Consider the following 12,808-nt stretch of genomic DNA (forward strand, 5'->3'; position numbering starts at 1 on the left):
TGGAGACAAACAGGCTTTTTTGAGGGGCTCACCCAAGGCCAAGATGTGTGCAGGGTCAGTGACCTGAGAGGCATGTGGGAAGGGATCTGAGGCCTGCCCAGGAGTGGGTGGGGTGTGTCTGTGTGCTCCTGCACACATCTGTGTCTGTGTGTGCTTCTGTGCAAGTCCACTTGGGCCTATACAACCTTGCTGTGGATTGATTGAATTGCGTCCCCCAAAGTTCATATATTAGAAGCTTAATCCCCATTGTAACTGTTGAGGGTGGGAAATCCTATTATGGTAATTGAAAGGTGGGGCCTTGAGGAGGTGATTAGATTGTAGGACTATGCCTTAACAAGTGGATTAATAATGGTGGTCAGGGGCGTGTTTCTGAAGGCTTTAAAAGGACAGCACATGAGAGTCTCTCACTGTTCCATATTTTCTGCCATGTGAGACCCCTGCATTGCTGTAAAGCCACCACCAAAGAAGACCCTCACCAGATGTGTTCCCTAGACTTTGGACATCCTGGCCTCCAAAACTTAAGCAATAAATACTGCATCTTTGTAAATTACCCAGTTCCAGGTATTTTGTTATAAGCAACAAAGACAGACTAATTCAAACCTGTAGAACAGGGAGGTCATCCACCCTGTCTGACTATGGAAGCAGTCCAAGAGAGAGGGGAGACAAACTCACGCCCCTCTGTGACGGAAATGGAAGGTTCTCTAGTCATTGTGACTCTGGGCCTCACTGAACCTCTCAAACAGCTTCAGTGACTGCCACCTGCTGCATGCCTAGGCCTGAGCCACTGCTGCCCAGCTGAAGTTGCCAAGTAGGAAGAGAACATCTCACCTTAGAATCCGTGGAAGCTCAGGGCTCTTGTAGATGTACTTGTGACCGTAGCCAAGGTCTGAATGAAAGGGGACAAACTGAACTTTAAAGTCTCGGAAGCTTCGAGATGGTGCAGCAATGTTGTAGAGCTGAGGAGAGGGAGAGACAGGTCAGAGCCCAGAGTCAGTGGCCTGGCACAGAGGGCTCCCCTTCAACAGAGACCAGTCAGTGGCTGCTTCCTCCAAAGAGCAGCCCAAGTTCCCATGCACAATGCTTCTGCCACTGTGGCCTGTCATGGCTTATGGCCTTGAGGTGGGCTAGCAGGAACCAGACCCTAGGCTTGGCTCCTTGGCTTGCCCACCGTTCAAGTCCCTCTCTTTCTCCTTACACCTGCCTCCGGGGAGCAGCAAGATGGATAAGCCAGCCCAAGTGCTGAGGGAAGCCCCAATGGCAGGGACGGCACAGTCACAGGGGGTAGGATGGAGGGTGTGGGCCTCCTGGGTCACAGGCCAATCACAGACCCGGGTATTCCCAGGTCAAGGCCAATCAGCAAGCTGCTCACAATGCGTCCCATCTCAGCCCCTCCATCCCACCCCTGATGGCCCAGGGTCTGTGCATCTGAGTGGTGTGTTGCTGGGCAGTTCTGTGTCCCCTCTGGGCTTACCCTGCCCTCAACAGTGCCAGGACCCAGGTGGTGCTCTCTCGTGCTCCATGCTTAACCACAGCAAAGTTAAAGCGAATTCAGCAAAAGCAACTGCTGAGGCCTCATAGACAACACGGTATTCTTTTATCAGCCTACTACCAAAGGCAAGAAAACAGACTAGACATTTATGTATCAGTTCTACTAACTGGGACCCCTGAATTGGGGTGGGAGATCCTCATCATTAAGGGGTTCAGCCAATACCTGATGAGTCATCCCAGCTGAGGCCCAAGTTGCCCTGGGCTCTGATAACACAGGCAGCCCATCCTGAGAAGGACCTCTGTATGGGGACCTGAGAGCCATCTGCTTATTTCCCATAGTTCCTCTTGTGGACACCATCAGGGGTCTGATCCCCACCACACCCCTGCTACCAGACTTCCCATGCCCTTCCCAGGTGGCCTGGAGGTGACACAGGGAGGATGAGGTAGTCTTCCTAAGCCTGATGTAGCCCATGCCCACACCATGGGGCAGGACGCAGGCACCTCCTTCCTGCTGGCCCATGCCCATACCTGACCCATCCCACCAGGGGCAAAGGCCCTAGGATACCCACCTTTCTGCCGAGCTGGAAGGGCACAACGGGGTCATCCTCGGCATGCAAGATGAGCAGGGGACAGGAGATGTGCTTCACACTGTGGAGGGAGAGGGGGCTAGACCAAAACCAGTGGAGGGGCAGTGGTGTCTGGACCCCTTGGGCAGCAGGAAGAACCTGGGTTTAGGGTATGTTTCACCATGGAGCTTAGCCCAAATTTTGCCAGGCTTCTTTTTACTAGAGAACTAAAAGTTAATTTCTTAGTTGTTTCTATCAAGATCTATTCCAGCTAGGTGATAGGTGTCAATCAAATCTAAAGATCAATTCATTCACCAAAATCTGGCCCTAGCATAGTTTCTGGAAATTGAAAATGATTATTTTTTGCCAATTGACATATTCTTTAAAAGTTAGAAAACAATATTTATAAGATGAATAATTCAGGTGGACCAAGAAACTTATTGCAAATGAATGTTACTATGCATCTTTTCATAAAAAAAAAAAAAAAAAAAGTCAATGCCCTCTAATTTATCTTTGGTGTAAATGACATTTAAGGCTGCTCCAGCTCTGAAGGTTTACAAGTAAATTAAAATTTTCAGGGCTAGCCAGTTAGCTCAGTTGGTTAAAGCATGGTGTTATAGCACTTATAAGGTCAAGGGTTCAGATTCTTGTACCAGCCAGCTGCCAAATAAAAAATAAACAAAAATTGTCAGTAGGTTCAATACATCTAAATCCCTTCAGCAAGCCTCATACTGGAGGGATAGGCTGCCAGGACTGAATGGGTCCTGGGGTCTCCTGGTCAGCCCCTCACTGATGTGGCCACCTGACCTGTGTCTCCATCCTGACCCGACAGCTGTGTGCTCTGTGAGCAGAGTGCTGGTGCGATCCTGGTACCTGGAGCAGGATTTGGGCCAGGGGAGCTCATCCACCCATGCCTAGCACCTGCGCAGTCTGTATCTCTGCTTGTGGCACACACAACTTGCTCTTGCTTCTGACATGTGAATCCCTTTGACCTAAGGCTTCTGGAGAAAGCGGCAAGTATTTGGTCCAGACCACCACCCACCTGAGCTCAGGGAGACAGTGTCTCCTGCCCATGAAGCCAGGCCCTGCCTTCCGGCTCAGCTGGGAGGGTCAGCGCCAAAGGTGGCGTCCCGGGGCACAGTACTCATTTTTTCTTTTTAAAGAAGGAATCTAGTTTATTTAGATAATTCTTTATGTTCCAAAACAATAATATTTCAAACAAGCAGGATTTTCTGCTTACAATGTTTACTTAAATTTTAATTTGTTCTATTTTTATTTTTAGAATCAAACACATCCTTGAAGGGAAAAAATACTCCATTTTATCATGTCCTGTTTCAAACTATACATTGTTATGTGTTAACAGAATTATTTAGGTAAGGGTTTTCATTTATGAAGAAGTTAAACTAAATGAAAATATAACAAAGACAACGTCAACAGAATCTGAAAGTGGTTTAAAAAGAGTCCTTAACTAGAATATTTAACTTTTGATTTACGTGATAGAAATATTTTTAATAAACTTTGTAATATCTTTCCATACCAAACATAAATCCAATGGCTGAGGCAAAGTCAATTTTTGAATAACACTTAATATCACTGCTTCAATACCTGTACAGGAGTTCTGGTTTAGATAGACTATTTTCAATTAAAACAATTATATGAACAAAAAAATTACAGGCTATTTCAATATTGCTTTAATTCTACAGTCTTTTCAAATTCCTTACTCTTTCCATTGCAGCTCTCTGCCTGACTTTCCCTTTTAAAGATGTTTGTTAGGAACAACCGTCAAGTATCTAACTTCCACCCCATTTAGTTAATGTGACTAAGGAGGCTCATCTTAGGACTTTTCAGTGTTTCTCTAAATTGAAGAAATAGTCACTGTACCACAGTACTCACTTTTCATCATTTGCAAACTTAATTCCACTGCTTGTAATGGGATCAAGGAAGAACCAATCAAACCCAGGGAAGTATCGATATATCTGAAGACAAGATGGAAACCATTTGCAGAAGCATTAATTAAGACATCTGTGTGGAAGGCAAAGATCAAGGGTTCAAACAGTTCAAGTTCAGGGATGTACAAGGTGTTACCCACAACGACCAATCCCTAAGGGAGTAGGGGCAGTGTGCAGACAGGGGGTCACTAGAGATGTGCTCAGGCCACCTCCACCCCTTCTTTGTCCTGGCTTTGCTGCTGGGGACAGAAGACCCACCTGTGAGGCCCCACAGACTGGCCATGGCAGGGGCTGCCCTACACAAGAGGCCCCCACACTTCAGAGTCCACCCAAAACCAAATTTTCCACAAACACCAGGGCTACAACCCAGGGGACAATGGGGATCCATGGCCATTGTAATCACATGATTTCATAGAAAAGCAACATCAAAAAAGCAAGACAAAGTAAAGGGCTCTTATGACATGCAGTAGAGCAGTGGAAATCAGGAAGGATGGACTGACACAGAGGCCCAGAGCCCATGGAATGAGTCTTTCCCATCAGGAATGAGATGGGAAGGAGGAGAAGATACCTGGCCAGGCCTTCAGAGGCTCCAAGGGCTTCAGTCTTGGCTGAGCAGGGGCCTGGTAGGGGCTTGACCTGCCCTGAAATCCCCACCAGGGTTTATTGGGGTTCACTCAGATACACGACTGGAGCAAGGATCCCGAGCACCGTCCATGCACAGAGAGCAGTAGGTACCCACTCCTGATGAGGTAGCCCAGATAGCCCTGGCCAGGACTGAGCCCCACGGTGGCCACGCAACGTAGGCAAGGCCTTCTGAGGGTCCAGCTGCCCTGAAACAACCCAACTGTGAACCTTTCCTTCTACCTGGCTACAAAGTTATAAATGACCTGGGCAGCTCTGTAAGCAGGCCAGGATCTGGAACTGGGATTAATTTTTAATAAAATCTATATTCATTAGAATATTTAAATAATGCTTTTTATAATTACTATTTTTATTTTGTAATTATTTACCTATAGTTATTTTAATATTTTATAGTAATTATTTTACTAAAAATAAATTTTTAATAAAATCTGTACTTGCCACTGAAAACGGATGGCTTTTAGCTTCTTCGCAGATATTAGTGAATGGAGATTCCAATATAAGGGCATCTGGAGGTGTCTCTAGAGAAATAAAACACCAGGAACTATGAGATGGGGAAGAAGCTGGTGACACAGTCACAGGCCATGGTGCTCTCAGAAGCCCAGGTGGAGGCTCTATGGGAGGGACCCCACATAGGACAGTGAGCCCAGGTGCCCACCCTGCAGGCTTCCCAGCGTGGTCAGCCAGGTTCAGGAGGTGCCCATGAGGGGGACCCGAGGTGGCTTCGTGAGGAGCCAGGCTCTGGTCAGCCCAGGTGTGCCCAGGGCCTTGCCGTCCACACCCAGCACGCCATCACTGCACTGCTCAGCTGCCAGCACCCACTTCACAAGAACTCGTGCAGGGGCTGGGGCATGAGCGCTGCACACCTCACTGTCATGGCAGGGGTCCCTCACCTCGCTCACAGAGGCGTCGCGCCAGATTTGTAGCCACTCTGGGAAGAGAAAAACACAGTTTAGTTGAACTTTGACAAAAATTGTTTTAGATGAAACCCTCTTAACACTGGAAAGTGCCCAGAGAAGCTGTGGGATCTGCAAAGCTTCTGGTGGGACTTCAGGGCAGAAGGGGGGGGGTGGTCAGCTACCCTGGCCATCAGCTGACCCTTCCACAAAGGTGGTGACAATAGTCCTGACTCACCTGGATCAGCCTCCCCTAGGCTGCCCAGTGCCCTCCCTTCAGCTCTCACCCCAGTCGGTGCGGGGACTGTTGGGAAACTGCAGGAGGACCTACCATGACACCAGGCTGCACCACCCTCCTGCACCCCTACCCCGTCAGTTGGAGGAGGCTGGTCTCTGCCTGCACATTCCTGGAAGTGGCTGCATTTGGAGCCCACCAAAGGGGCCTCTTGCTGTGCCAAGACCACACCTGGTAGCTCCCGGTACACAGTCACCCATGGGGGATGGGCAAGGTGCCTTTCTGGGGACCTGCTCACTGTCCCCACAGGGGCCGGGGAGGCCCTGTCCTAGACACCTCCCCGCCTGCAGGACACTGTCCAAATGAGGAGCAAGAGTGATGAGAGGGCCAAGCCCCTGTGGCTGAAGGAAAGGCAGCAGAGAAAGGGGGGCACTGCCCAAGGTCTTGGGGCTGGGGCCTTGACAACAGCGGCTGCTTTTAAAAACACTCTGGAACTTGCATCAGCAGAAGCAATCTGGCTGCCCATAAATGAAATGTTAAATGCTCCTCTCTTGGCAGATGTGGGAAGCCAACCACCCACTTCTCTCCCCTATGCTCCCTGTAAGCTGAGCATGGGCTAAGTGGCCAAGATGTTTGCAAACATCCCTAGTTTGCACGCTTGGACTTGACGGCCTGCACACGCACTCCATAGTCACACCACGTGAAGCCCAAGGCACCTGAGAATGTGCATGCTGGCCACTTGTGTGCTGAAGACACCTCCTCAGGGTGCATTCTCCCTGCCAGACGTTGCCTCCACCTTGACTGCCTGTCTGAGTCACCTCTTGGGCTGAGGAGTTAAAGTAGCTCAAACCCTTTGTGGTCTCTTGTGGTGCTTCACTCCAAACACCATGGGGATGGAGACAAGGCCTGTTGGACTAACAGTGCCACAGGATCCATATGTGACCAGGGCACCCTTGAGGATGGTGGGCTCTCTTCAGATCCTGGGCTGGAGAGGGGCCCATGAATACCTAGTCCTGTTAAAGGCCACCTCCTCCTGGGAACTCTTACCCAGTGCCCAAAGAATGGCCCCAGATATACACGGGGTTGTCACCACTTCTTGCTTTGATCCAGTCAAAGACGTGGAGTGCATCATAGGTCATGCCCCGCTCAGACGGCGTTCCTACTGAGTCACCCCAACCTGGGAGAAAAAACGGCAGGAGGAGGATGTCAAAGGCAGGGCCTGAAGCCGGGGTACACATGATAGTCAGAGCCAGGAGAGTCTACGGTCACACTCATACTGCGCAGGCAGTGCAGCAAGACCCAGCAGCGACCCTCCACTGTCCTCTGCTGACTGGATACACCAGAAGTCCTGTCACACAGTCACTCTAAGTTGGTGGGTTGAAAATTTGGTGACTAACAGAACAGCTGAGTTAATAAAATATGCCCCAGAACCTCAGACATACGGCCTGACCAGAGGCTGCCCACAGATACCAGCATCCTCAAGGCCATGGCCAGTGGCTCTCCCCCTGCCCTCCTGACATTGACCTCCCAACACTAAAGGCTTGGTAGGGGATGGCCTGAGGTGGGATCTGACAGGCCCAGCCAGTGAGAACCCAGCCTGCTTAGGGGCCCTGCAGAAGGACCAGGACAGGGAGTGGGGACTCAGGAGGCTCCAGAAACAGAGAGGAGATTTCCAGGCTAACCCAGAAAGGAAAGGGGGTCTGCTTCACCTTAGGGTCCAATTAGCATCCAGTTTGCCTAACAGAGGAAAGGCAGCCATCTCAGTCCCCAGGTTACAACCCTAAGGGCCCCTCCCCAGGCTCCAGCAAAGGTCAAACACAATTGCCTTTTAGCAGTTCAGCAGTGAGTCATCGTCATATGATGTGAAACCACCACAAGGTTCAAAAGAGCCAGTTCTGCTGCGTAAGCAAATCCCACAGTCAGTGCACAGGAGAAGGGAGGGAGTGATGCAGAGGGACAGAACAGGCTGAGGCTCAGGACACACAGTGGGAGGCAGGGACACAGGAACACGGGGACAGAGAAACAGGGTCAAGGAGACAGAGAGATACAGATAGAAGCAAAGAGACAGGGACAGAGAGAGAAAGAGTGTGAGAGATAGAGTGTGAGAGACAGAGACAGAGACAGTGAGAGAGACAGAGGAAAAAGAGGGATTGAGAGTGAGAAAGACAGGGAGGAGGAGAGAGACAGGGACAGAGAGAGAGAAAGGAGCAGAGAGAGGGAGACAGAAAGAGATGGAGGCAGGGAGATAGAGGCAGGGAGACTGGGACACAGACAGAGAGACAGATGCAGGACAGAGACACAAAGGGACAGATACACTGAGTTAGAGGTGGAGCCAAGTGGTCTCGTACCACTTAGAAATGAAGACTCAAGAAGAACTGAAAGGAGAAAGTGCTGTGCGGGATTTCATCTCCTGATAGAAAGCACAGGGAGGTGAACAAGGAAGACACCCCTTCTCGTTATCCTATGGGCTCTATCTTGCAGCAGGAAGGGAAAAACCTTTTCAGCATGGAGAAAAAGATGAGACGGTGAACTACTTTCCAGCTCCTCATTTTGGCGTTTTTCTCAGCCCAAAACTTTCATCCTGACAGAACCTTCCTCCATGAAAGAGCCATCCCTGTGGTTGGCAGAATGGTGGACTCCAAAGAGGCCCATGTCCTAATCACTGGAACCCACAAACATGTTAGATTACATGGCAGAGGGAATTATGGTTGCAGAAGGAATTACACTGCTAATCAGCGAACTTGAGGACAATCCTGGATTATCTGGGTGGGTCCAAAGTAACCACAAGGATAAGTGAAAGACAGGGCAAAAGTCAGTGTCAGAGTGATGTAGCCTAAGACTCAATGGGCCATTGCTGGATTTGAACATGGAAGGGGCCACAAACCAGGGAATGTGCGCAGCCTCTAGTAGCTGCAAAAGGCAGGGCAACAGATTCCCTCCTAGAACCTCCTGAAGGAACCAGCCCTGCTAATACCTTCATTTTGGCCCAGTGGCTAAAGATTTTGGACTTCAGACCTCCAGAGTGGCAAGATAATAGATCTGTATTGTGTTAAGACCCTACATTTCTGGTAGTTTGTTACAGCAGCAAGAGGAAACTCATATGCCCCACATTCAGCTGCCAGGTGCCTCTTCCATCCCTGCCTGCCCCTGAGTCTGAGGATACCCACACCCCCGCCTGCTTCCCAGCCCAGCAGCCTTCATCCCTTTGATCTCTCCAACTGAGGACTATATGGAAGAATATTCTTTTAAAGCAGTTGCTCAATGTTAATACAGCGTATTTCTGTTGCTTATTGAGGTGGAATGTTGTAAGTATAATCAAACTGTGGATTCTTGATCTGTTCAGTGGTAAGCCCTGATTCATTTAAAAAAAGAAAGAAGAAATGCTGAGGGAACAGAAAAAGAATCTATCTTCTCTCTTAACAGTTATTTTTCCTGTTTTCATAACTTTTAGCAAGTATTAAACAAGGCCACTGTTTTGGACTGAGCTCCTACACTAGGCCCAACAGACCAGACCAAATCAAAACGGAGTCTCACTCATGCTAAATGCCACATGATCAAACTGAAACTTGAAGGAAGCAAACACACCAGTGTTTCCTGAAAACAAGAGATTCCAGTCTACCTGAGTCAGTGTAATAAGGATGTCCCCTCTGCTCTAACCCTTATAAAAAAGTAACCTGAATTAAAAGATGTTAACCAGTTTTTTTTTTCTGTTGTTCTGTTTCCTTGTTCCCACCTTACAAAACCCACTGTTCTGCTACTGCCAGAGAGAGCTCTCACCCTGTTTTGTAGAATCGAAGCCACTCTGACTCACAAATTGCAAATAAAAGCCAATTGGATCTATAGCTAAATTTGTTGTAATTTTTTCTTTTGACACAAGCTCCACTGAGCATAAAACATCTGCTGGAAAAGTCTGAGTACAGTAAAGAAGACAGTATTTTCTGTATTTAAAATGTTGCTGAGAGAGGGCAAATGATTCCCCAGCAAGACGGGCTCCCTGGGGTCTACATCAGGGGGCTTCGTCAGGACAGTCAGCACCCAAGACCCACTGTCCTTCCCCCACCTTAACACAGTCACTACCACCATAGGTCATGGCACAGGGTGATGCTATGAGAGAGGCAGGAGTGTGTTCAGATGTACTTTCAAAGGAAATCTCACCTCTGTAGTCAAAGGTGACCACGTGGTAACCAAGGGAACTCAGCACCTGTAAAGTGAAAAATAAACATCTTTGGCAACAAATCCAAGCGTCTTGTGTTGAGGGTAACTTTCCTCTTACTGAACCCGTCCAGATTTCTGTCTGTGTGCCCTGCACACAGTGAGAACTTAATAAAGACTATGACCATTCTGCCTGATTCCTGACTGGCTCTTATAAAACTCAGATTACAAGTGCTGCTACAGGACCCACTGACTTCCCCTGCTTGGCAAATGCAGCAACGGTGTCTCTCCTGCTGCTTAGATGGCCATGGTAAGGCCCCTACATTTCCCAGGATGGCAGCTCCACATTCGCACTGCAGGGTGGCCTCGGAGTCAGCCTCCTCTGGGGCAGATAGCTCTTTGGTGCTGCCAATGGACTTTAATAACCACCCAGCACAACAGTGGACCCCCAGGAGGAGGACTCTGCAGCACAGAAACTCCATCTGGGTGCCCTTATTACAATCCAGCATTTCTCAGATTTTTAGCTGTTGTTTATCTATTATTCAAATAAAAAAAAAAAATCCCTATAGACTTAGCTGACCTCTCTCATTTGGATCACTACTCACACGGCCTGCCCCCGGGCACTGGCTGGGGTGTGCCCAGAGCCATGTGGAAGGCTACCATGCCACCACTGTCACCTAGCAGCCCATCTGAACGGCAGCCCATGCTTCTTGCCAACGCCCAGCCCCTGTAGAGACTGCAGCTAGAGCCACAGCTGAACTCAGCAGGGGCGAATCATTTCTACTAACAAACCTCAAACGAGGACCAATCACTTCTCAGGCATGCCCCTTTCCTGATTTGATCCAATTTACTCTAGGGGAAAAAACCTCCAACAGCCCAGAGCTAGATGTACCCACACATCTGTTTACACTCCTTTGTGCCCTGTTTGCAAATGCAGACGTCCCTCTGAGAGGAGGAGAGGGAGGCAGGCGGGGTGTCTCAGGCTCCAGGACCCAAACATCCCAATGAAGAACAAAACCATGCTCAAGTGAAAGTCCGTGTGCCCTGCCCCTGCCATAGGGGAGACCTATGGGCACTTCTTCCACCAAGTCTGCCTGGAACTGACTAAAGTCCACGTGTACCTCCTACTGGAGGTAAGCCTGCACCTCGGCAGTAAGGACGGCTCCTGGAGCAAACAGTTTTCTCTTTTCATTTTTAGGCAAGTAACGCAAATTTAAAAACAACTTCAAATGCCTTTTATGTAAGTAGCCAATACCAGGCATATGATCCAAAGCCCATACATTCTGATTTTGGATACTGGAGGTAGCAGCACAATGGGAAGAACCATGGTAGAATCTGCCAGGCACTGTCTTCCAGCACGTCCACCACAGGCAGTGTTAAAAGGTCTAACAATGATTGGCTTTCAAAATTATTGCTTAGGATGACTCCCTTCTGTTCCTGACTCCTGGAAGGAATAGCCAGGAAACAACACTCACCTTGTAAAGCTCCACTCGGTGGTCACCTCCTCTGGGGCATGGGGAAGAAGAAACAGGAAGTGGGTGTTAGTGCATTTCTCAGAGTCAGCCTCAGGTCAGTCCTGGAGAATATGGAACCTTTATAACTTGGTCCTCCAAGACCCACACCAGAGAGGGGACGATGGTGGATGAGTGACCCCCCTCCTTTGGTCCCCCTAAGTGGCCCCAAGCTTGCCTCTGGCAGTACCATGTCAAGGAAGGGACAGTCTTAGCACTCTGGGTAGATTTCTTAATTATTGCTTTTACTTCCATCAGAGTCCCCCCGTCCCACCACTTCCTAGCATGCAGGGACCACTTAAGATGACGGAAGCTGTGTATCCGATGGGGCCCAGCACAGGTACCTTCTGCACCCCACTTCTCACGTCTCAGCTGCCTTTCAGCACTGCTCTGCTTGGCAGTGGCCCCTGTTCTCATCTCATCATCTCAGCTCTTCCCCACCTGCTGCTACTACGTATACTGCCATGGCCAGCCTGCACTGGCCTCCCTTTCTATGCATGTGCCCCACGCGTGGACATGCTCCTGGACATGGAGGCATGTGCAATCATGACTTTGACCACTGTTGCCGAGTGTTTCATCAGGAGACCCTCGCCTCTTGCCAGAGTGTGTGGGAACAGCCGTCTCCCAGGACCCTGCCAGTAGACTAGAGTTTTACTGGACATATTACTGATTGAATGTGCTTTGCAGACATCTGTTTCACATGCTTATACTTCTTTGAGAACTCTCTATGTTCTCTTCCCACTTTTTGTCTCATTGCTGGCCAGCTGTTACGTGGACAGACCCCACAGGAGGGACAGTGGTTACCCAGGAGAGGAGGGCATGTCAGCAGGTGGGGCAGGGTGTGAAGGAGGCCCACCCTCTCCATACTTCTCAGCTGTTTTCCCTCCTTTATAACAATTATTTTGACCATTTCAGGTATACGGAGGAGTGCTATTGGGGGAAGACAAGGATGAGATGAAGAGGGAAACCAATACAATGCAGACACAAAAATACAAAAGAGTGAGTTTCAAGACTGGGAGGAAATACAGCAAACTATTTTCAGTTATTGGAAGAGTTCATGGTGTCTCTTCTATAAATTTTACAAATTCCCTACATTTAGCAAAATGTAAGACGGGCTGAGAGCCCAGGAGGTCGGGACTTTGGGAAGACCTGGGTACTGCGATCCTGCAGGTCAGAGCCCGCGACTGTCAGGGGCCACATGGGGGATTCTGGTCAGAGAAGGGGCTCAGAGAGCAGGGATGAGGCCCTCGAGAGGTGGCAGATGCACAGACAACATGGGGGTGGCAGTCTCGGGAGTAGGATGGGACAGTAAACTTCTGAAAGTCACAACATTCCTTTCAAACCTGAAGTTATAGGCAGATTTTGTCTTTTT

At 49.1% G+C, this 12,808-nt stretch overlaps 1 protein-coding gene across 2 annotated transcripts in view; it reads right to left on the bottom strand.

Moving 5' to 3' along the window:
- ABHD12 (abhydrolase domain containing 12, lysophospholipase) overlaps positions 1 to 12,808 on the bottom strand; it is a 93,993-nt gene that overhangs the window by 1,600 nt on the left and 79,585 nt on the right. Inside the window, exons 5-12 of one of the 2 annotated variants that reach the window (XM_063107895.1) lie at positions 11,401 to 11,431; positions 9,929 to 9,974; positions 6,821 to 6,950; positions 5,536 to 5,573; positions 5,084 to 5,163; positions 3,948 to 4,030; positions 2,058 to 2,136; positions 829 to 956 (exon numbers count right to left, since the gene is read on the bottom strand). In XM_063107895.1, the coding sequence (XP_062963965.1) occupies positions 829 to 956; positions 2,058 to 2,136; positions 3,948 to 4,030; positions 5,084 to 5,163; positions 5,536 to 5,573; positions 6,821 to 6,950; positions 9,929 to 9,974; positions 11,401 to 11,431 (615 nt within the window). The remainder of the gene's footprint in view (positions 1 to 828; positions 957 to 2,057; positions 2,137 to 3,947; positions 4,031 to 5,083; positions 5,164 to 5,535; positions 5,574 to 6,820; positions 6,951 to 9,928; positions 9,975 to 11,400; positions 11,432 to 12,808) is intronic. The other variant, XM_063107896.1, reaches the window with a different exon arrangement.

This window comes from Cynocephalus volans, chromosome 9 (assembly GCF_027409185.1).
Source record: "Cynocephalus volans isolate mCynVol1 chromosome 9, mCynVol1.pri, whole genome shotgun sequence".
Taxonomy (NCBI): Eukaryota; Metazoa; Chordata; class Mammalia; order Dermoptera; family Cynocephalidae; genus Cynocephalus; species Cynocephalus volans.